Source organism: Glycine max, chromosome 1, assembly GCF_000004515.6.
Source record: "Glycine max cultivar Williams 82 chromosome 1, Glycine_max_v4.0, whole genome shotgun sequence".
In the NCBI taxonomy this organism is placed as follows: Eukaryota; Viridiplantae; Streptophyta; class Magnoliopsida; order Fabales; family Fabaceae; genus Glycine; species Glycine max.
In genome coordinates, this window is record NC_016088.4 from 37509339 (window position 1) to 37535227 (window position 25889).

A 25889-nucleotide genomic window follows, 5' to 3' on the forward strand; every position below is an offset into this window, starting at 1 on the left:
TATATAAAAAAACTACTGAATTTGAGAAAAATTATCTGAAATTAGATTTTTACAGTTATGACTTAAATAAGCATTAATTATGTCGGTAAGAAGTATCTTATCTAAGAGAAAGATAAGACAGGCCAGCATTCGAGAAAATAAAAAAATTATAATGACAAATTAACATGTGTTATTTGACAGAGTACAATTGGCTATCAAGTCACATGGTTGAAAGAATATATATAGCCTAGCTTTCGTCCTTTATTACATCTTATTTTTCTCAATCAAACAAATTATATTAGAAATATCCACATTACGAAAGTATGTATGTCTATAAACATTAACCAATCTATAAAAGAATTTAGTGTAAAACTGTAAGGAATAGTTCATGAATTTATGGCGTGCGCTCAGCACTTAGGAAGATCAGATGGTGGCGGAGGCCCTGAAAATGAAGGACTGGGCCCATTTTCAACCTCGAAAGCCATGGCTAGCCCCCATGGCAAATGAGTTTCTAAATGGCAATGCACAAGCCAAACACCTGCGTACACACAATCATATTTATTTAATTAATGAATAGAAGATATTAATTAAAATTAACACATATAATATTATATGATAAGTTGCAGATAAACTTGCCAAACATGGATTGTCCGTCCAGGGGAAATACCAAGTTATTTTATTTCTATAACTCTATCCTTCTTTTCTTAATAGCATTTTATTGGCTGGTGTAATTGGTACTCTTTTCCTTAAAGATTTACAAAAACTTTCTTCTTGGGACTTTCTATCCCAAGCATTCCATACAAAAAAATATATTTATAATATGATATTTGAAGTTAAATTTAGTTTAGAGTGTGTTTGGATGAGGAAATTTAAAAATTCTAAGAATTTCAAATATTTCAATTGAACTTTTTTTATTTTCAAAATTTTGTGTTTGGATAAAAAAAGTTAAAATTGTGAGGCTGAAAGAAAATGAATACAAAAAGAAGAGAAAATATGATTGGTGTGATTCTAGAGAGAAGAATACTGATGCAGCATGAGGAGTCACAGTGGAACTGAGACACGACGACATACACCACTACACCCGACTACAACATTTAGTCAACGACACAAGGCATGACCCAGGTTCTCCGCGCCGACAAGCACCTCTGTCGCGTGATGGTCAGCGATGACTGCTCCCTTGACTATTGGGTGCAGTTCTATGTATCTCCTACGTCTGCACCCAATCGACGCTCTGCGAGCTCAAACGATGTTTCTTGAAGAAAAGGATCATCGATGTGAGGGAAAAGTCCCGAGTTCGAGAACGAGATTTTGAGAACTTTCAGGTAGAAAAAAGGATGAAGGTGATAAAGGAAATATGCGAATGTTTTGGAAGATTCTTCTATCAAGAAGAGAATTTCAATTTCTCACCTTTTAGAAGGAAATTAAAATTCCACGTTTTTAATTATTCAAAATTTTGTTTTAAAATTTCAAAAATTTAAATTCTTCATAAAAAAAAACATCCAAATAATGAATTTTAGATTAAAGAAATTTAAATTCTCTGATAAATTACTTTCCTCAGTTAAAATTCTCTTTCCAAACGCACTCTTAATTATTTTATAGAAGAAATTAACGAACCTAGATTATTTGCTTGGAATCTAACGACGGACCATCCTCCGACGGGCACAGAAATCGTGTTAAATATTTGAGGGTTGACAAAATTGAACTTGGGCTCATCTCTAGTGGCATTCTAATTCCCAAACCCTTGAGCCAAAACATGAAAATTGAAGCCATGAATGTGAATCGGGTGATTCTTTGCAGAAACGATGGTCGTGCTTTGAAAAACAATCTCAATTGTTGAATTGAACTTCAATGTCTTTACCTTCGTTGATGTAGGTGCGATTTTGAAGGCATTATCTATAGTGCCCGTTATGTTTGGGTCGGTATAGTCAAACACAATTGAAGGCTGATTTGGAAAATCTCTAGTGTACACTCCGTTAACATTATTGTTCTAGAATGCCTCAAGCATTGGTAACCCTTTTCCCCAGGCAACACAAAGGACTCGTTCTTGCTAGCAAAGAGTGGAGGTTGCGTTTCCGAGCAACCATTTGGTGTTGAAACATTTTTGCAAGGGAACTGCTAGGCGCACCCAGCAGTTTTGTTGGTACACCCAGCATAACAGGGAAACGTCGGTTTTGCCCTTTCATAAGTCCAATATGGATTGGTAATCCGTAGGCTCATACGGATTGCTAATTTGTAAGCCTCATACGGATCCTAGCAAGAATTAATTTTGGATTGACAATCTGTATGTTTTGAATTTTTTTTAATACCCATTTCTTCTTCTCTAGCGACGAAAAATCACCAAACTTCACTGTATCAACCATACGGATTGTCAATCTGTATGGCCATACGGATTGTCAATCTGTATGACCATACGGATTGTCAATTCATATGTTTTGATTTTTAAAAAAAATTATAATTTTTTATTATTTTTTTATACATTATTTTATTAACAAAATTTGATAATTAAAAAAAAATTGATATTTAATTGGATGTTGTATTTAGATGTTTATTACAGTAATTAATAGTTAAATAAATTTGGTATTTAATTGAATGATGTATTTGGATGTTTATTACAGTGATTGAAAATTAAACAAATATGATATTTAATTAAATGATGTATTTAGATGTTTATTACAACAATTCATAATTAAATAAATTTGGTATTTTTTTACATGTAAATTTTTATTAAACCTATTATTTTTATTTATAATTTATATATGTAAACAAATTAATTATTAGATAAAAATTAATTATCACAAAATTTATTATGTAAATTTACATGTGCATTAAATATACATTAGAAAGTTTAGTATTATAAGCGACATTAATTATTCTACATCATAATTGGTCTATTAGCTCAGTTGGTTAATAAAATCCTCTGGGCCTAATATGGATTGTCAATCCGTATTGGACTTACGAAAGGACAAAACTGATATTTTCCTGTTATACTGGGTGTACCAACAAATGGCAAGATGCTTGTTTTTTCGACAATCAGGTCATTATGAGTATTCAGACAAAGTTATCAAATTTGAAATTATTGAGTTGAAAACTGACGATGACGTGCTAAAGGTCTTAGTACAGTCTAACTACTGAAAACAATTTGGCCCAATAGAAATTTTAGTTGTTTTTAGTAAACAGGTAATCAAAATGGAAGATGACATACCTCGGTCGCAACATGATTCAATGCAAAATTAGTATCAGTTAATTGTAGTTTTTCATGCATTTTTTGTTTGTTTCAACTATGTTGAAGTTAATGAAATGTTTAAATTTGTGTCCATTAGCTAATGAAACCGTATGTTTATTATTTTCAAAGTACTTAATTATTTCCTAACTTTTAAAAATAATGACTGAAAATAAATTATTATTTACAAAATTATCAACAAAAATATGAATGTCAACAAAATAATTATTTACACAAACATCAGTGGTAATAACATATTTTATGTTCATTGTTCACCTATATCAACAAATTTGGTTTTCAGCATATACAAATTTGTGCAACGCTGCATTCTACCTATGTACGGAGTGGGCCACTACTTTGCTTGAGAATGACAATGTGTATTCTACAACAATGCCAATGGTGGTAAAGGACAATGGTCTCATAAAAAAACCTATTACATAACGACAAATAAATTGAATGTAAGATAGCTAACTACAATGTCACTACTTATACTAACATCATAATTATGCAATTACATGTACAAAATGATTTCCGTACACATGACCAATGCATATTATGCTATGCACAGAAGAATCTGGTGGCGGCTTACTTCTAAGAGAAAAAATGTCATGCATTGTTGTCGTGAAAGAGGAACAACGATCTCGTTGTATCGTGAAGCAATGACATATCTCATATCCGTAATATTCATCCACTTGTTCTTGGTAACCTACATGTAAAAGACAACAAATAGTGATTACTTAAATGTTATTTTAAGAAAAAGTGACATAACAATGAACTTACATACCATAGATAATCTGTCAACAAGTAGAGAATACTTTAATTCCTCAAATCTCTCTATGTCACCAACCAGGTTGATATACTCTTCCAACCAGCTTATCAATTCTTTATGTAGATGGTTGCGCACCAATGACCACGATTCTTCACCCATACCCAATAAGGTAGCTATTGCCCGATAACCACAGTTATCATCCACTTTGACATCAATAATATTTTCAATAGAATCCTTGATGCACTGATGAAATTGATCCAACATTGGAATATTTCATCTCTGTATTGGTTCCTCACATGATGATGCACTACGTTTAACTAAAGAATTATTATTTTGCACAGAGTGTAACGCATCAACATACTACCAATAAGATGGATCACGTTTTGTTGACTTTTGTAGCTTGGTCAACAGTTTTTTTTTTTGGAGAACCCTTGGTCTTCACCTTTTCTGGAGCTGGACACATGGAGTTCATATCAGGTAAGCAATTTCTCACAGCTTTGTCTTTAAATGTACTTTGCCACAAACATCAAGCTGCTCAAAGCGTTTCGATATAGTTTCCATCTCCTCAGTTATGGTCACATGTGCCTCACATAGCTCTTGATCTGAAAAACTAAGTCTCTGCCAAAAAATATGGATTATCTCTAGTGGTATGGAGCTAACAACATATTTAGACAACTCACATGCACATGGAAGACCGTGGGTACTCCTCATGACACATCCACAACATGAAGGGTTTTTGCCTGCATAAGGTACACGCTCATACTCAACAGCAATTTCATTTAAAGCGTATCTTGATACCATGTCAAGTAGTTTTTTGTACAAGGTAACTTTAAACACATGTCCAACCACATGCGTGCTTGTCTCAAAAGATGCTATAATATGGGTGTGTTGAAGTGTCATCATATTGTTCATTGCTTCCCAAACACTGCATATGTCACCAAGAGAGTTTTGTAGGAATCTCTTTAATGACCAATGAGCACTCTCAACCCTATAAATGAAATATACAACAACATATAAACAACCGCAACATTTTCATTTAAGTCAACACTTAAACAAATTAACACAAACAAAAAACAATATTGATACCTGTTAGTGGTTGTATTTCCTAGATGCATCACTTTGTTGGTCCATGCTTTCACAAATTTTTCTTTGTGCGGATTCACCCATGTTTGACACACATAGTCCACAAACATAGGTCACGGAAAGCAAGCCATTTCAAAGTTTTTAAGGTACTCATCAAAAGAACTCTCACATGGACAATTAACTAAACTCCCCCAAGCCTCCATCACATAATCCCATGCATTCTTTTGAGCAAGTAGGGTTTTGCACTTCGCCTTCACATTCTTGTCAATGTAAAATTGACACAGCAAGTTCGTAGCATCCGGGAATACAATTTTCACTGCATTCATCAAAGACAAATCTCTGTTGGTGACAATAACCCCAGGGAGTGCATCAACTCTAATGAAAAGACCTCGAAATCGCTATAGAGCCCAAACAACATTATTAAGATGTTTGTTAGTCGTCTTATATGACTAACTTTTGTATAGAAAATTTTTACAAAATGTATATATTTTCCCCAATTTATGGTTCTTTTTGTAGGATTGTAAATAAATTTTGCCTTGTTTTTATTTGTGCTCAGTAGAAGCCTTGTGTATGGAATTAATCTCAATTTCTCTTCAATTTCAGGCAAAAATGAGTTATTTTGAAGAAGTGCTAAAGTTGATGTCTCGCTAAGCGAGCTCAATGCGCTTAGCGAGTGTCATCCACTAAGCGAGACATCAACGCGCTTAGCGGATAGGAGGAATCTAGAAGGGAATCTGTCACATAGGCACGTGCTCAGCGCGTCATCAGCGAGTCATTTGTCACCTTCCAGGCTTAGCGTGAGTTTGGCGCTAAGCGAAACTTCACTTACTCGCGCTAAGCGTGACGTTGAGTTTAGTGAGCCCTTTTTAAGCCTGGAATAACAAAAGAGAAAAAGAGGTATGAAGAGAGCGTTGAATAGCCGTCAGAGCTTGAAGAGTGAAATACACAGAGGCAAAGAACAGAGCAAAGAAGCCAAGTTTTGATCTTTTAGGAAGATTTATGAGTTTTTGAGTGATTGTGAGATTCCTAGAGGGGAGGAGACATCCCCACTCCTTTGTAAGCATGCAATTTCTCTTAATTCCTCTTCTTCATTGTAAAAGGAGCTTCCTTGCTATGGAAGACTAAATCCTCAGTTTGGGGATTCTTGCCGAGTAATTGATGTAAACTTTTTCCATATCTAATTAAGGTTGTTTTATGTGTTCATTGTTTCTATCAGTACTTTATTATTGCATGCTTGTGGCTTGATCACCCATATGTGTATACTATTAGGGGCTTTAGCATTGAAAGATGTATTGTCTCCTTAGAACTTGATAGAGCAATATTAGGTTACCGTATGTTTGGACACAGAGTGCGGTAATTTAGTTTTTATTATGTTGTGATCATAAAGCTGTTCAATTAAGCTAAGTTCAACAAGAGACATCTGCAAACGAAGTTTAATTAGAATTAGGCTAAACTCACGAGACATCGGTGTTTAGTACTTGAGCCTTCAGCATAGAACACAGAAACATCTTTAATTAGAGAAACATCCTTAATTGCATCAATTTGCTCAGTAAAAGGATCCAATGCCTTTAGATATCTGTTTTCACACTTACTTGCTCACGTTTATTGCTTTGTAATCAGAATAGAACATACTTTTACTTTCATTCACAATCATGATTTCTGGTTGCAAATTCTTGCTTATTGAACAAACCTTTACCAAATGAACAAGTTCCCTAAGTTCGATACTCGGTTCACATCGTTTTAATTATTTACTTGACGACCCGGTGCACTTGCCGGTAGATTTTGCGTCCACACAAATAAGTAGTATCCCGGCTAGCGATCAACAATGTTCTCCTTCCAAGTAAGAAAAAGCATCAGAGAATGTCATTCCTGTTGGTGTAACACCAACAATATCAAGCAACGACAGTTTGTACCTATTTGTTTTGTATGTACTGTCGATCAAAAAAACCAAATTACAAGAATTGGTTAACTTTACTGCATCAAGATGAATCCAGAACAAGTCACGTACAACATTATCATCCTTCATCCTATGCCAGTGAATATATTGATCTCGATCAAGCAGCATCATGAGTTGTTGCATTTCGATGTTACTCCCTCTTATGGAAGAACGGTAAGCATGTCTGACATTGTAAATTTGTTTGGTTGTTGTATAACTGTTGGCATTGTGCTCCTTCAATGTCAAGAAAATATTTTTTGGCTTCACCATGGACTTCGTCATATCGACAACAACAATCTTCTCATCCTTTGCCAATCGACCTACATACGGATGCCTAACTAATGACTTTATCATTTCGTGATTGTGAACCCCACAAATTAACTTCATCATCCATCTTTCTTCTCCCAAAATTGGCTTCGCACGCAACTCAAACGGGCATCCACATTTTCTAGTGTTAGTGCATGTTTTTACCAAATCATTCTTCTTAGGCCTATACTCACCACTCCTTTCGCAAGCTATCAACAAAAATGAGACCCTTCCTCGAACACCAATATTGGTGTCTGACCTCATTATCACGGCAATAAATTCAATGTCATGAGTCACCGATCGAACCCATTGTAAAACTTCATCACGACTAGCAAACAACTATAACACAATTCAAATAAGGTCTGACATCAATAAATATCTATGTAATATAATTACTATAGCAACAACAACAAATTACAAATACCTGAGAAGTATTAAAGGCATCAGAGCAATCAACGTGTTCTACTTTAACGCCAGCATCTTTCTCATTTTCAACATTCATATCAACTTCTTCAGACATGATACTATCATACATCCATTGTTCTTCATCCATCTTCATAAAACATTTAACAAATTCAATGACAAAAAATTATACTATCACCTCATTTGTTATCAACACAAATATAGTTGTATACTAAAATAAAATAAACATGTATTGTACATCATATAACCACAAACTACATTTTTACTACACATTTTCATTAAAATGTCACACAAATCTAATAAATAAGTCATTCAATAAAATATCAAGTTTGTTTAATTATTAATCATTGTAATAAACATTAAAATACATAATTCAATTAAACATGTAAATACATAATCATTGTCATATAAATTTGCTTAATTATTAATCATTAGTAAATTAATTTTTAAGCAATCTAATGTTAGTTTTAGCAATTTTTAAAAGTTTATATATATATATATATATATATATATATATATATATATATATATATATATATTAGCATTTTTTTACCATTCTAATTACTAAATACATTTTTTTATACCACTATAAAATAATATCACCAAATCAAAATTTCTAAAATTACTAAAACTATTACAAAAAAATTACACTACAAAAAAAAGTAAATATATAATTCACAATATTTAAATTTCAATTTAAAAAATAAAATTAAAAACTAAGCAATTCGTATGAAGATACGGATTGTTGATCCGTATGAACACACGTATTGCCAATCCGTATGTTCCTAAATTTTTTTTGCATACCTCTTATTCTCTAGCGACGAAAAGCGACCCAACTTCACCGTATACTCTTGAACAATGCTCGTACACCACCGGAGACCAAATATGCTTCGAAAACGACCTTAACGGAAGCAAGTTACATTAAGTGAGTGAGATTTCACAGAAAAAAGGTGATGCAGAAACGAAAAAACAGTGCTACCATTTATAACCACCAAAAATACCCATAAGGGTATTTTCAGACTTTATGAAAACTGTTAGGTGCCTCAGCAAAAATGTTGGGTACCCCAAACAGTTGTCTTCGGATGCGTGGGGCAGAATGGTACGGAGTGAATGCCATGTAATAAGAACCCACAGGTTGATTTATGCTAAAGAGGACATCAACGGTTTGGCCTGGAGCAAGCACTACAACGTCAATTTTGTAGTGTTGAGTGTAGAGAGCATCGATGGCTACCATTGTGAATGTGTGGCAGGGGCGGCTCAAAGACTTGAAAGACTTAAAGCAAATTTAAGAATGAGACCTTTTATTTACTCATAAAATATTTTATTAAAATTATCATTGTTTTATTTAAAATTAATTTTTTAGATTTTTTGTGATGCAAAATTATCGATTAAATTGTTGTAAGTAATTAGTTTCAATAAAGAAGACAGAATTAGAATCGAATAGGAATAGAATAAAAAAAAATTGGATTTCTTTAGCTATTAACTATTAAATCTCTTTTTTCTAAACAAAGCTATGATATTGGTGAAGAATTGTTACTTATTAATTGTTATTTACGACACCAATAAAAAAAATTAACAGTTACTTATAATATTTTAATTAAAATTTATTTTTAAATATAATTTTACAATAAATTATTTTTGAGGTATATTAATACTTAAATCCCTTGTTTTTTAGCCTAAATCCCTTGTTTTGGCCTTAAGCCGGCCTTGATGTTTGATTGGCCATTTTGAAGAAGTGTTGCTCATTGAGTGCAGCATTGATAATGCGTAGCAAATTGGTTTTCCTTGCTTAACTTTAAGCTGGTACATTTCTAAATTTGTGACGTGGTCTAAAGTGAAATATTAGTAACAGTCTAATGTAAAAAGGTTATTATTATTATTATTATTATTATTATTATTATTATTATTATTATTATTATTATTATTATTATTATTATATATAGACTATAGTCCAAGATTATATAATCACGACTAATTAATCTCAATATAGTAAGACTTGCCTAATTTTTAAATAAATTAAAAATTAAGCATATAACATTTGAACATTTAGTGATTTCTTGTCCAATACAAGATGAGCCAAATTATTTGTTGAGGATTTGATGATATATTGTAGAGTTGAATTATCGATGGACAAGGGCTTACGACTTTCAGAGCAGTTGCAGAAATAGCCGGGTAAACCGTTAATTGTATACGCAGCTGAGGGGATTGGCGCCGTTTGGGATTCTGTTGCATTGTGCTCAACCTCTACAACATTAGCATTCCACCACTCTCCTGCAATTAATGATGGTTTTCAGAATCAAGGCCTTTTGTTAATTGCCTCAAATAAATCATTAATGTCAATAATTAGGTACTACTACATACCTAATTTATCACATGCACATAAAGGTAATTCACCGGATGAGAAATCATAATAACACATTTTGTAATGGAATTCAGAAAATTATTTAATTTAATTGAGAGTATTAAATTTGTTTTAAAATGATTTTTTTTTTCTTTCAAAACTATCCCTGTGAGCATTGATTCTCTTTTCAAAATCATCCATATAAGTAAAACTAACAAACATTAATGAATTGTGATTTTAAAACAGTCATTCTATAGTAGTTAACTTTAACTACAGGTACTTTTGTTATAAAAAAAATCAATGTATGAGGCAATTTTTGGATTGTATCTAGCTAATAATAAGTACTAAACCACTTTTTTATTTTTTATTTTTGGTTATCATGTTTTTCATCTACAAGACTCAAATAGGAGATCTTAATACCCGTTAAATTAATGACTTATTGATAATTATATTTTTTATTTAGCTTTTATAATGAAAAACGAGGGAGTATATATTAATGAATATCTTGGTTACTTTTGGTGAATTAAATGAAGACTTGATTCGGTTTCTTAAAAAAATATGATGACTAGATAATGCATTCCAATCTCATTAAATGTTCATGTAAATATATTTTATGGTAATTAACACTATATTAAACAATCATACTTAGCAGAGAATTCTTCTGATATACATGCCTGCGTTATACGTATTTATTTAAGCAGTCAAATAACATGTAAAACTTGGTAATGATTCAGAAAAGATAATATATATATATATATATATATATATATATATATATATATATATATATATATATGACAAAAACTACCAATAATTATGGGGACTTCTTGATAAACTTTAGGAAAAGGGTAGGAGTGTCCAAGTCGAGGCCGAATTAAAAGAGCACCATAGACCGTAGCACGCAGAAAAGACGAGTGTGCATGCCACCAAAGTGTCCCTTCTTGTCCTGTTAGGTTAAATTTATATGTGTAACTGCCACCAGAAGGTATTGGGCATTGAGTTACAAATTCAGGACCGTCTGACCACGGTGTTAAAAATTGAATAATTCCGTGCCTGCATAATAAAACCAAAGATAATTCACAAAAAGAAAAAAAGATTACATTCTTGGAAATGAGATAATATCATACTAGTATTTTAGTAGTACTTTTCTCTTAAGATACAAGACTTAACCATTCTCAAATGTTAACAATCGCTCTAAACTTCTTTTTTTTTTTTCCTTTTCATGCTAAGCTTTCTTTAATCTCCGTACCCAATTCTCACATGCTTATATTTTTTAATTAATTGCTTTGGTTTTTTATATAAATTTTGTTTGGCTGTTTATTATACCCACAAAAGTCATTTTTATTTTTAATATATATATATATATATATATATATATATTATAACGTTAAACATTTTTTCAACATATACTTTATAAATTTATCTTAATTTCAATTATTTGTACAAAGCACAAAATACTTATTACATTTCATCATTTACAAGTGGACTGAACGAATAAACATGTTTATGTATTATTTGTGTAATGATAACAGTTTACTTTTTTTTCTTCTAAAATTTCAAAAGCATGCGATTTTGTTTCAACTTTGTAATTTACTAAAACACTTAAGACTGAATTTCCTAAATATTAACAGATAAGTGTGAGGGTTGGTCAACTTATAGGGGTTATTTTATAAAATAATAATTTTGATTTTTGTTCTTTTAATTAATAAAAAGACTTTTGATTTTAGGAATGAAATTGGACGGTAAAAAAATGCATATATTTATTTCTTAAGGTCAAACCGTGTTGTGTTTCAGCACCCCCAAAAAAATTGAATTTTAATAATAGTTTCACCGTAGCACTGCTTAATTTCTATAGGTTTTATTTAATTATCGAAAAGGAGGAGAAAATTTTTACCAATGAAGAGTAAGATTATAGGGTGACTTGTTGAATACGTAAACGACAATAGTATCACCCTCTCGAGCGTTAATTGTTGGTCCTTGCAGGGTTCCATTAACGGCAGTGATCGGTTGTTGACGACACAAACGTTGCACAGAAATGTCCTCCACCTATATATATAACAACATAAGATTTTAATTAGTGAATATAATTCGAACTTTGATTGATTATCCCATGAAAAGGAGAAAAACGAAACGAAGCTCATATGTACATTGAAAGTGTGTTCCACAACCGCAGCATGAGCCAACGAAGAAGCTAGCACAAGAGCAAAAGTCCATGCTAGAGAAAACACAAAAATTGTACTTTAATGAAATGAAGAAATGTTTGTTGATCTATGTTGTCCCGAGAAATGAATGAGTCATATATATATATATATATATATATATATACACATATTGTAAGACACCTTTTGAATATAAAGAGTTTAGAGAGAAAAATTAGAGGGAAAGACTCCGAGCAACAATCTTTATAAGCTTTTTCAGTCATCCATATAATCAGCATACTTGTTAAACCTGAGCAAAATTATAATATATATATATATATATATATATATATATATATATATATATAACACCTGGGATTTGATATTTCAAAAATAGCGCAATTTAGGTATATATGGTTGGAAATTTTTGAAAGGGTTTGGGTAGAAGCAATTGAATTTTCGCCGTATTAGGAGGAGGATGCAAAGTTGCTATGAAGCAATGAACGTAAAAATGTACACAAGCTGGGAAGAAAAATTACGATTCGTCAATAGCTTGCAATTTTGACCTAATAGGGAATTTTGAATGAGAAGTGCTTTTTCCTTACCACAAATCATTTACTTTTGTGTCTATGGCGTTATTCTTTTGAATAGTTATTCAGAAAAAGAAGTGATAAATATTAGCCAGTAAGTAAAATTATAGATGTATTCGTTACTACTTTTTTAAATAATTAATCAGAAAAATATTTTAGTCTTGTAATTTTCTAAGCTCCTAAGCTCGGATATCAAAAAGAGAGTTGTGTTACACTATCAACAGCTAATGTAAAATTTGTATAAAAAAAAAAAAACACTAAACATGTATGTCTAACAATTACATGTGCTCATTATTAAAAAAGTTATATTTTACGATGCACATTTTAAGATAATTATATGAAACCGTCTTAGAATGTTACACGATAGCAATTTTTGTAAATACGAGATCGTTAAACAAAGGTGATTGTACAAAACCCGTCTTAAAAACTATCCTTCTATGATGATTTTTATAAAATTGCCTTAGAATTGAATGGTTGTCATTTGCGGGCTTTAAAAGCGATTTTTCCTTTGGCTCTCGTGAAACCCAATGCCCAGACTTACACACTCACTATTAGAACAAATGAAAGTTTGAAAAAAAAAAGGAAAAAAAAAAGTTTCAAGTCCCACATCGCTCAGGATAAATACTTGAATAGTGTTTCACTCCCTATATATAGAGAGCTCATTTCTTCTTTTTTCCTTGCCCCAGTTGAGAAGCATTTCCTCAACTTTTCTTTTTCCCTCCCATATTTCAGCCAATGCATTTCCGGCAAACTTCTCCCTCTTTCTTTCTGTCGCTCTAAAATTTTTGGTTGCCTTTAAGAGTGACTTTGTAAGTCATATTTTTCGGTTGCCTTTAAGAGTGACTTTGTAAGTCATATTTTTCGGTTGGTTTTAAGAGTGACTTTTAAAGTCACATTTCTCGGTTGCCTTTTAGAGTGACTTTTCAAGTCATACAAGAGGGTGTAATTCTAGAAAAGGTTCCCTCAGTGCAGTGGGAATCTTATACAGTGATCTGGACTGTTTTATCCTGGGGACGTCGTGGTTGATAGTCTGCTTGCACAATTTTTGGCAGTGCCACGAAACGTCTTAAAGAAAGCGACATTGTCCGTGACTCAGCCAATAATTTTTTCGGTTTGCCATAAACTATTGTTACAAAGATTTTAAGACGTTTTCGGTTCTGCTATGGCTACCGTAGATATTACTGGCTCGAACAACAATGACATCAACAAACCTTTTAGGTTTGAAGGGTATCATTTCAAACGTTGGCAACAAAAGATTATGTTTTATTTAACTATGAGAAAAGTTGCCTATGTTTTGAACACTGATATTCCGGTGGTACTTGAGGATGCTGAGAAGGAAGTGAAGGATAAAATGACTATGGAATTAGCTCTCTGGAATGAAAATGATTACCTATGCAAGAATTTCATTCTGAATGGGTTAGCTGATGATCTCTATGATTATTATAGCCCATATAAGTCTGCCAAATTAGTTTGCTGGCTTTGGAAAAGAAGTATGATACTGAGGAAGCTGGGACTAAAAAGTATGTTGTTAGCTGCTACCTCAAGTATCAAATGACTGATGATAAATCAGTAGAGTCTCAATCCCATGAGATACAGAAAATTGCTCATGATATCATATCAGAGGGTATGACATTGGATGAGCAATTTCAGGTTGCTGTCATCATAGACAAATTGCCTCCTGACTGGAAGGATTTCAAAAACCTTCTTAGACACAAGACCAAAGAATTCTCTTTGGAGTCTCTGATCACACGTCTGCGCATTAAGGAAGAGGCACGCAGACAAGATCAGAAAGATGAAGTGTTGGTTGAGTCTCACAACAACACTAAAAGGAAGAACACATGTGCAGTTCTGAAGCCTATTGGCAAAAACTTTAAGAATCAGAACCGCAATGTGAGCAATACTTCCAACCGCAACAAGAACCCCCCAAGGGTCCAACATGCTAGACAACATCCACCTGCCAGGAATAATCCCGGTGAGCCATTCCTCTGCTACAATTGTGGCAAACCGGGACATATGGCACGTAAATGCAGAAATCCTTCAATGACAGGTGCTCCCCAGGCTAACATGACTCAAGAGACATACATAGCTGTGATAACAGAAATCAATATGATTGGAGGATCAGATGGATGGTGGATAGACACTGGCGCCTCCCGCCATGTCTGCTATGATCGTGCTATGTTTAAAACATACACGAATGTTGAAAATAAGAAAGTGTTGCTGGGTGATTCCCACACCACTACTGTTGCTGGAACTGGAGATGTTGAACTGAAGTTTACCTCTGGAAAGACTTTGATTCTCAAAGATGTGATGCATACTCCAGAGATGAGAAAGAATCTGGTTTCTGGTTTTCTTTTAAACAAGGCTGGGTTTACTCAGACCATAGGTGCATATTTATTTACTTTGACCAAGAATGGGGTATTTGTAGGGAAAGGGTACGCCACTGATGGCATGTTCAAATTGAATCCTTTTGCGTACATGCTATGTGATTTTAATATCTGGCATTCTAGACTTTGTCATATAAATAGTCGTTGCATATCTAATATGAGTAACTTAGGTTTTATTCCAAAGCTATCTCTAAATCACTTTGAAAAATGTGTTTTTTGCAGTCAATCTAAAATAACTAAGAAATCACATAAATCAGTAGTTAAAGAATCTGAGCCATTGGATTTAATACATTCTGATATATGTGAATTTGATGGAACGTTGACCAGAAATGGAAAACGATATTTTATCACTTTTATTGATGACTACTCTGATTATACATATGTATATCTTATGAAAAATAAAAGTGAAGCGCTTGACATGTTTAAGTTATTTGTAATAGAAATTGAAAATCAATTCAATAAGAAAATTAAGAAACTTCGAAGTGATAGAGGCACAGAGTATGATTCCAGTTTGTTTAATGAGTTTTATAATTTGCATGGAATCATACATGAAACGACTGCTCCATATTCACCTGAAATGAACGGTAAAGCTGAAAGAAAGAACAGAACTTTTACAGAATTAGTTGTAGCTACTATGTTGAGTTCTAGTGCAACATCTTTTTGGTGGGGCGAAATTTTGTTAACTGTTTGTTATGTGCTAAATAGAATCCCCAAATCAAAAAGCAAGACATCTCCCTATGAGATATTAAAGAAAAGACAACCAAATTTGTCTTATTTGAGAACTTGGGGATGTTTGGCCTATGTAAGGATCCCAGATCCTAAGAGGGTTAAACTTGCAAGTAGAGCCTATGAATGTGTGTTCATTGGTTATGCTATTAATAGCAAAGCGTATAGGTTTTATGACCTATACGCAAAAGTGATCATAGAGTCAAATGATGCTGATTTTTATGAAAATAAATTTCCTTTTAAATTAAGGGATAGTGGGGGTACTTCATCCCATTATCTTCCTGCTATTAATAGTGAAAATCTTGCACAACCAGAACCAGATATAGAGCCTCGAAGAGGTAAGCAAGCAAGAATTGCTAAAGATTATGGGCCCGATTATATGGCTTATACATTAGAGGAGGATCCATCAAACCTCCAAGAAGCTTTGTCTTCTTTGGATGCTGACTTGTGGCAAGAAGCCATTAATGATGAGATGGATTCTTTAGAATCTAACAAGACATGGCATTTAGTAGACTTGCCTCTTGGTTGCAAACCAATTGGTTGTAAATGGATCTTGAAAAAGAAACTAAAACCTGATGGTACTGTGGATAAATACAAGGCTCGCCTTGTAGCCAAGGGTTTTAGGCAAAGAGAGAATGTGGATTTCTTCGACACCTTTTCACCAGTCACTAGAATAACATCTATTCGGGTGCTAATATCTCTTGCTGCTATTCACAGTCTAGTGGTACACCAAATGGATGTTAAAACTACTTTTTTAAATGGTGAATTGGAAGAGGAAATCTATATGGAACAACCTGAAGGGTTTGTGATTCATGGACAAGAAGATAAAGTCTGCAAGTTAGATAAATCTTTGTATGGCCTAAAACAAGCACCTAAGCAGTGGCATGAAAAGTTTGATAACTTAATAGTCTCAAATGGGTTTAAGGTGAATGAAAGTGACAAATGCATTTACTACAAATCTGTAAATAATTTTTGCACTATCATATGTGTATATGTCGATGACCTTCTCATATTTGGTTCAAATATTCATGTAGTGAACAATGTGAAATCATTGTTGTGTAACAACTTTGATATGAAAGACCTCGGAGAAGCAAGTGTAATCCTTGGTATTAAGATTACTAGGTCAAAAGAGGGAATTTCTCTGGATCAATCTCACTACATTGAGAAGATCTTAAAGAAATATGACTACTTTGACTGTAAACCTGCTAGTACACCATATGATCCAAGTGTAAAACTGTTTAAGAACACTGGTGAAGGTATACGACAAACTGAGTACGCAAGTATCATTGGCAGCCATAGGTATGCCACTGATTGTACTAGACCCGACATAGCCTATGTTGTGGGATTATTATGCAGGTTTACCAGTAGACCTAGTATGGAGCACTGGCACACTATTGAAAGGGTAATGAGGTACCTTAAAAGAACCATAAATCTTGGATTACATTATAAAAGGTTTCTCGCTGTACTTGAAGGATACAACGATGCAGATTGAAACACTCTTTCAGATGATTCCAAAGCAACCAGCGGCTATATATTTAGCATAGCTGGTGGGGTTGTTTCTTGGAAGTCAAAGAAACAGACTATTTTAGCTCAGTCCACTATGGAATATGAGATGATAGCACTAGCAACTGCTAGTGAGGAAGCAAGTTGGCTAAGAAGCTTACTTGCAGAGATTCCTTTATGGGAAAGATCGATACCAACTGTGTTGATCCATTGTGATAGTACCGCGACTATTGCAAAAATTGAGAACCGTTATTACAATGGTAAGAAACGACAGATACGTCGTAAGCACAACAATGTTAGAGAATTACTCTCAACAAGAGCTGTTAGAGTGGATCACGTACGCACTGATGATAATTTAGCAGATCCTTTGACGAAAGGATTAGCTAGAGAGAAAGTCCATAACACTTCTAAAAGAATGGGACTATTGCCCTTACTGCGATGATCATTCATGATGGTAACCCGACCTATATGACTGGAGATCCCAAGAACTAGGTTCAATGGGTAATAACAAGTTATGAAGTGATATGAGATGAACATGCTGTTATAAGTGAAAGCAGCATGATTCCTGAAGTAACAAGAGGATGAGTTATGGAAAAAATTCATAATTCTTAATGAGATCTATGCTCTACATTGAGTGGAGTACCTAGGCTACAAGAGTACTCTTGATAGACTCACCTATGTGAATGTTGAAGTGGGGGCCGCTTCATATGAAATTTTGGGCTAAAATTTCTAGAGTGTTCACTATACCGGGATAGACGTGCATGGCCTTTAACGCACGGGCTTTATAGAATACACCTATGAAAAGGTTGTGTGTGGTTTGATATCAGAGATAGAGTTCAAGACTTCGAGTCACTCTAATAAAATCTGAATCTTACTCACTATGCAAAGGTTCAAGTTGTATGACACCTTTGTTAATGCACAATTTTATGAAATCCTCGAAAATCTTCTTTTCAAATTTCAAGTGGGGGATTGTTAGAACAAATGAAAGTTTGAAAAAAAAAGAAAGGAAAAAAAAAAGCTTCAAGTCCCACATCGCTCAGGATAAACACTTGAATAGTGTTTCACTCCCTATATATAGAGAGCTCATTTCTTCTTTTTTCCTTGCCCCAGTTGAGAAGCTTTTCCTCAACTTTTCTTTCTCCCTCCCATATTTCAGCCGATGTATTTCCGGCAAACTTCTCCCTCTTTCTTTCTGTTGCTCTAAAATTTTTGGTTGCCTTTAAGAGTGACTTTGTAAGTTATATTTTTTGGTTGCTTTTAAGAGTGACTTTGTAAGTCATATTTTTCGGTTGCCTTTAAGAGTGACTTTGTAAGTCATATTTTTCGGTTGGTTTTAAGAGTGACTTTGTAAGTCATATTTTTCGGTTGGTTTTAAGAGTGACTTTTAAAGTCACATTTCTCGGTTGCCTTTTAGAGTGACTTTTCAAGTCATACAAGAGGGTGTAATTCTAGAAAAGGTTCCCTCAGTGCAGTAGGAATCTTATACAGTGATCTGGGTTGTTTTATCCTGGGGACGTCGTGGTTGATAGTCTGCTTGCACAATTTTTGGCAGTGCCACGAAAAGTCTTAAAGAAAGCGACATTGTCCGGGATTCAGCCAGTAATTTTTTCGGTTTGCCATAAACTATTGTTACAACACTCACAAGTCCTAATCACATTCTCTCGCTTCCCCCTCCCTTTAGCCTTGCTCGAATCACGTAGCGCCATTTTTCGAAACTACGCGAGGAGATTTGAGTCATGCTCGACGACAGCGGACTCGATCTGTCCTCCAATGGGGACGCGGCTGTGGCTGCAAGGCCCAAGACCAAGCCAAAGGCTTGAGATTATCTTCAGTGTGACAAAGGTTTTCGTTCTCCCTAACACCGCGTTGCACCTTGCGGTTAGAGAAGGTTTGAGAGATTGTGTGAGGTTGTTACAAGCGAACGAGGCAAGGACTGATATTCTAGATTCAAGAGACGGTGACACGTGTCTACACGTGGCGGCGGGTGTGGGGGACGAGAGCATGGTGAAGCTTTTGTTGAATAAGGGAACTAATAAGGAAGTGAGGAATTTTAAGGGTGAGACTACATATGATGTTGCTGTGAAGAAAGGACACGCGCACGTGTTTGACGCGCTGAGGCTGGAGGATGGGTTGTGTGTGGTGGCGAGGAAAAGGGAGGTGAGGAGTATCAAGAGGCTGATTGAGGGAGGCACGTCGATGGACGGGAGGGACCAGCACGGGTGGACGGCGTTGCACATGGCATGGTTTAAGGGGCGCGTGGAGGCGGTGAGGGCGCTGTTGTTAGAGAAAGGGTTTGAGGTGGACACCAGGGATGAGGAGGGGTATACAGCGCTGCATTGCACTGTGGAGACGGGGCATGCTGATGTGGCGGAGGTGCCAGTGAAGAGGCAGGGCATGTTTGATTGCGTTGCAGATCTCTTATTTTGTTCTTTGTTGGTGCAGTTGGGTATTTTGAATGTCATTCAAGCTATGGAACTTGCCCCTGAGGTTGTTTATTCTTTATATATTGCTACCTCTGTAGATTAGTATGTTGTAGTTTCTCTGTTACACAAATCGTTTTTAACACTTTCTTATTAACTTGGTGATTTTATATCTTCTAGGTGTTTCATTTGTGGATGATCACATGTGTGGCTGGATCAATTAACTCAAGCGAAGAGCCTATTATTAAGAGAGGCCAGGAGCTTCAAAAGATTTAAGAAGGCCAATGGTACTAATTTAGATTATTTAAATCTGATCAACAGATTATTTTTGCTATTTAATGGTATGTTATTAATGATTTTGTTAAGATATACAGAAATATGTTTTTGTCTTGCATGATTTTTTCTTCAATTTGTCCTGCATGATTTTTTCTTCAATGCTTTATTACTTGTTGCTCCCATTTTTCATAATTAAGGCAATTTCAACACAAAAGCTAAAGGGTCTATGCATTGTTTCGGCTCTTGTGTGAAGGTGTAATAAATATAAGACCATTCTTAGTTGTCCACCTAACAACTTAAGCTATTAGGAGATTGGTCTTTAACATACACTATATGAGGAGTAACATCACTTTCAGTCCTCTTTTTATGTGTTGTTATATTGTTTTTCAGAAGTAACGTACGTGTTATATGTCTTGAGTATATAATACAACCTGCAATTCTATTAAATATAAGAAACAATTTAATCCTTAGTTCAAGACTAATAAAAGTAAATTAAGAATCTATTTGAAGTGGTTGTGAGTTTTGAATTTTTGTTTTAAAATGTAATTTTTGAAATAAAACGTGTTTAGAAAAAAATAAAGTTAAAATGTTTTTCAATATAATTTTAAAACACTTTTATATTTATTTTAAAAAAAATGTAAAATTAATTTTAATTTTAAAAAAGAACAATCTCTTTAAATTTGACAATGATCAATACTTATCGCGATCACCGCTAGTATCATCACCATCATCAACACTTCTTACATTGTAGTTATTACTATCACCATCATTATTATTGGCATCATCATACTAGCTTTTTTACCGCTTCTACAACTATCACCATCACTATTGTTATCATGTCAGTGTAGTTGTTACAACCACCACCACTTTCTATTTTCAAATTTGGAGTGCTCATCAAGAAATATAAATGAAGTGCTTTATTAGATTTAATGTTTCAATTGATAATCCTCCAACATACATTTTCATCTTGAAAGTCATTTAGAGACAATAGTTACTTCCCCTACAATTCTATAAATACTTATACCAGAAGATTTGAAGTGCTAAAGTTACGAACTCTCAATGAATATCTCTATCAACCATTCAAAAAATTTTTGAAACTATTCTCTAAGTTTGTAAAATCTCTCTAAACACCTTGTGTGTCCTAAGAAAAAGAATTGTGAACAAAAATCTTGTACATTCATCTATACGATCATATAGCTTAGTTTGGCCATGTGCACCCAACCTTAAAAAAATCTATTGATTTGTGTAGGGGCAAAAGTGATTTGATAGGAAACTGTACTTGGGTTTTTAGCATTTGGAGAGGCTAGTATAAACACTACTTGGGTGAAACCAAAAGTGGCTAGTGAAAATAATATTTGTACCTTTGAGAAATATAGTGAAAACTGAATGGTTCCCTAAGAATTAAACATAATCTTAGTAAAAGAGACAAATCAATATAAATGTTTGTCTCTTTGTGCTTCCTCTTTCATATATTTTGATGTGACTTTGAATTGTTAATCTTGTTCTGAAAAGAGTTTTATAAAAAATAATTGTTTTGAAACTACTATCTTTTAGAAAAACCTTTAAACTAAAGAAGTGTATTTCAAAAGGTTTGCAAAGTTTTTTATAAATCACAATTTAATCCCTTATGATTTTTTCCTGTACACTGATTACATATAACGAAATTACTCGTAATCTAAGAATAAATTACTTATATTGTTAATAACTCAATAATGCATTCACTTTCATGAAAAATGAATGATATCTCATTAATAGACATCACAATAATTAAGGGTATAAAAAGAATTATCAACAACTAATTCATTTGAAAGTGATCATAAATTTCTTACAATTAAGACAAAAAAATACTCATTTATTTTTAATATGAAATATAAGAGATATTATTAAATAAGTTTGAGTTGTGAATGTATGAATACATGGTTTTTGATGATGTCAAAGTATAATTAAACAAGATTGCTTCAAGAAACATTCAAGGTTAAGTAAAGAGAGATTGCTTCAAGATTAAATCAAGACCAAGAAAACAAAGATCAAGAAGAAAGATAAGCCTTAGTTTATCTTTGTTAAAAGAGTCTCTTAGTGATTTCAAAGATTTGACTTCACAACATAGTTTTTAAATTGATTATAAAAAGGTTTTAGAATATTTTTAACATTTTCTGAAAATGACATTTTCTTACTAGTAATTGATTACTAGGCATTGTAATCGATTACCAAAAGTAAAATTATTTTAAAAAGCTTTTTCAGAAAGTTTGAAATTTGAAAATTGAAAATTGAAATTTAAAATTTTCAAAAAAACTTTTTGAAAAGACATATCTCTTCAAACCATTTTAAAAATGCATGATGGGTCTATATATATGTGTGTCTGACTTAAAAAAAAAGATTCTAAGAGAACTTAATTGGCAAATGCTCTCTCAACAACTCTTGGGCAAACACTTGCAAATCTATTGAGAATTCATCTAGGAACTTCAAATTGTATTATCATCTCTAAAAGAGAGAAATTCCTCTAGGATCTTCAATTTGTATCATCCACTCTAAAGGTGAGAAATCTTTTTGTTCACCTCAGAAAGTCAATTGTAATCAAGAGACTGATTGTCTCTTGGATTGTGAGAATTGTAATCAAGAGATGGGTTGTCTCTTGGAGAATCTTGAGCACAAGGATGAGGATCCCAAGGTGTGTTCAAAGTCTGTAAAGGAATTATAGAGATAGTGGAAAATCTCAAGTAGATTGTTTGAGGACTAGACATAGGCACAATAAGTGGCCGAACCAGTATAAATCGAGTTTGCATTTCTCTCTTCCCTTATCTTATTTATTTTATTGCAATCAATTTTGTCTTGCACGTTTAAAGAACATTATTAAATTGATTGTTGTTTCTTCTTTTGCATTCTAAGCCTACCATTTAAAAGGGGGAGAAAGTTTGTTAGTGGAAAAATTTTGAAACTTAATTCAACCCCCCCCCCCCCCCGTCTTAAGTTATTGAGGTCACTTGTCTAACACGAGTCACTTCAAACAATATTTGGATGTAGTATTAGAAGAGTATGGGTCATCACATTATTCCAAATTATACATGAATGTAAGTGAAAAAGCTAGTCCAAGAATGCTTAATTTAGGTATTTAAAATAAGGATATTCTTCCTACACCTAACAAATTTCTTCTACACCCAACACAATTTAAAAAATTTTAACTTTACCCTTTTTAACTTCCTCTTCTTCATTCCTTCATTTTCTATTTTCTTCGTATAGCCTACAAATTGACAATCCGTAAGGTAATGTTCATTTGGAATTTTTGCACTTCCGTTGGTATCCTCCTTCTCCTCTGCGAAGCTGGTGTTGGTATTGTTCGTGGTGTGTGTTTACTGTCGTGGCTCCTCCCTAGTTCCTCCTCCGGCAAATCCTTGTTGCCCTCCGTGGGTTTCCTCTCCTTCGCCGCCATGAGCAGTGTTGTGTCATCACCAATAAGTTTTTTTTGCCTTTGTTTACTCCATACAGATTGACTTGTTTAGCGACAGAATTCATCTTTTGTTATTTTTGTGATACATAGCTATTTTTTCTTTTGTTCTTGTAACTTTTGTGCACCTTTTCCTTCATTAAACAAGGTCTGATCATCATTATACGAATAAATTGTTTATTACATGAATCTAAAAACTTCTAACTTGGACAATATTGGTGTGGCTATCGCTTCCTTTCTTTCTTTCTTCTTTCCTATTTCTACAAAAAAAGAGGACTAAATCATATTGGTGGAAATTTACATGTTGTTATCCTCAATTGTTGGGATGCAATGGTTTTCAGAAACAATCTTATGTAGTAGGTACATAATCTATAGTTCATTAAAAAAAATAAAACTATAACTCATCTTGATAAATATACTGCTCAAATATTGCTCATATTTTGTACTACTTTTCTATATGCTCAAATACAACAACAATAACAAGTCTTCTCGATTTTGTTCTCTGCTCTTTCACTTTGTCACTACAAACTTAACTAAACTGCTCCCATATTTCATCCCATGAGCAACACCCAACTAAATCTCCTTAGCCAATCATATTACTGACTAATCAAATTCCACAATCATCAAACACACATAATGGAACTTTATGTGATTTCCAACGTACACCTATTAATTACTACCTTTACGTTTCCTATGATTTCAGCCAGAATACCATTTAATTTTGCAGCTGAAAATCTCACTCATTTCACCCACTCATGTGCCTTCAACAATTAATGCTCAATGGTGTCTACTATTACCGAAAACACAAGTAAAAATATAAAACATGCACCAAAACTCTTCCCTCTCACAATCCATACGATGGATGATTTAGATAGGATTTTGCAAGCAATCGTGAAAGCTTCTTTCACCATTAACAACGATCAGTCGAAGGTATGTACAAACATACGCATACCATTCTGTTGGTATATATAGCATTTTGTTTCATCAACTTTACTTGAATGTCTTGTGATATCTTTTCCATATCAGTGCTATGGTTTGGTTGATTCGTCATTTTACAGACGTTATGGAAGGGAATTGACACAACTATGGCACTTCATTGATTTTAACAAAAATGAAAATTTCATCTTCTTTGAAGTTAACTGTCAAGACCAATAATTAACTGTTGGCTGGGAAGAGCTCTATCGCTACTACAACATGACACCAAACCATTCCATTTGCTTCCTTTATTTTGGTAGATACAAGGAAAATTCAGTCTTCAATATCACAGTTTTCAAGCAAGAACAAGTGACAAAAGACATCTCACAATCAATTCAACCACAACAACCGATTCAACCCCTTGTAGAATCGAGTGTACAAGACAGGATACAATGGGAAGTTACACTCACTGAAGTCAATTGGTTTGAATCTTACCTTATTTTATGTTTACACCCACTACTAAAAAAGGGTTTTCCACGACGCAGTTTTTACGACGGTCGTGACGCTAACATCTTAAAAATACACGCGATGTTTGAAACTGCTATACGAAGACAGTGTTACTCAAACCCGTCTTAAAATTACTTGTTCAACGACAGGTACTACAACACCGTTGTAGAAAGCTCAATAGCATTTATTTTATAAAATAAATTATTTTATTTAAAATGATTTAAGACGGTGCGGATATGCACTATCTTTGAAGCCAAAGAGACAAGGACTATGATTTTATAAACACTGTCTTTAATTTGTTTAATTAAAATTAAAAAATAATGTTTGCGTCTCTTTATCTGCACTCTGAAGGTTCTCTATAAATACCAAGTGTTTGAAGAACTTGGGTAAGGCCATTTTGGCACTGTGTTCCGCTGCTTCCAACAATGAGGACTGTCGCTGCATCGAAATGGAGGCCTTGGAGGTTGGTGGCATGGTGGTGGTGGTTGTCGCCAGCAAGGAAGCTGAAAAGAAGCAGCCACCGTTGCCGCCGGAGAAGAAGTTGTGGTCCGGTGTAGGAGGACGTAGTTATCGGAGCGAAAGTCGCACGGTGCTCCACATATCTCAAATCTAAAAAAAAAAAACTCAGATTTTAGATCTAAAAAAACTCAGATCTTAGATTTTACAGAGAACCTTCTTGTGATGGTCTTACTCTGCGACAGAGGTGGCTTTGTCGGCGACGGCGATGGTGCAATAAGGCTGATGGGCTTGATCGGGGAAGAATGGTCGGAGAAGACGAAGATGCAACAGAGGTATTTTAAAAATGCATACTTTCACCCTCTCCTTTATTTTTTTTCTCAAAAATTTTCTGCTCTTTCTTTTTCTTCCTGTCTCTGTCATTGGTTTCATAGCCTGGCTTCACATTCTGCAATCTAAATCAAAACCTTCATTG

The 25889-nt window shown here is 33.8% G+C and overlaps 1 protein-coding gene across 1 annotated transcript; it reads right to left on the reverse strand.

The window, feature by feature from the left end:
• Positions 1-386: 386 nt before the first annotated feature.
• LOC100792259 (laccase-7) lies at positions 387-12387 on the reverse strand. Its single transcript, XM_026129567.1, is given in 17 exon segments — positions 387-517; positions 1594-1996; positions 1999-2091; positions 3789-3905; positions 3984-4211; positions 4482-4708; positions 5221-5449; positions 7459-7632; positions 7718-7846; positions 8780-8957; positions 9429-9495; positions 9498-9527; positions 9859-9987; positions 10866-11110; positions 11952-12103; positions 12205-12272; positions 12384-12387. Coding segments are annotated over 17 exon segments (2604 nt in total).
• Between the last annotated feature and the right edge of the window lie 13502 nt (positions 12388-25889).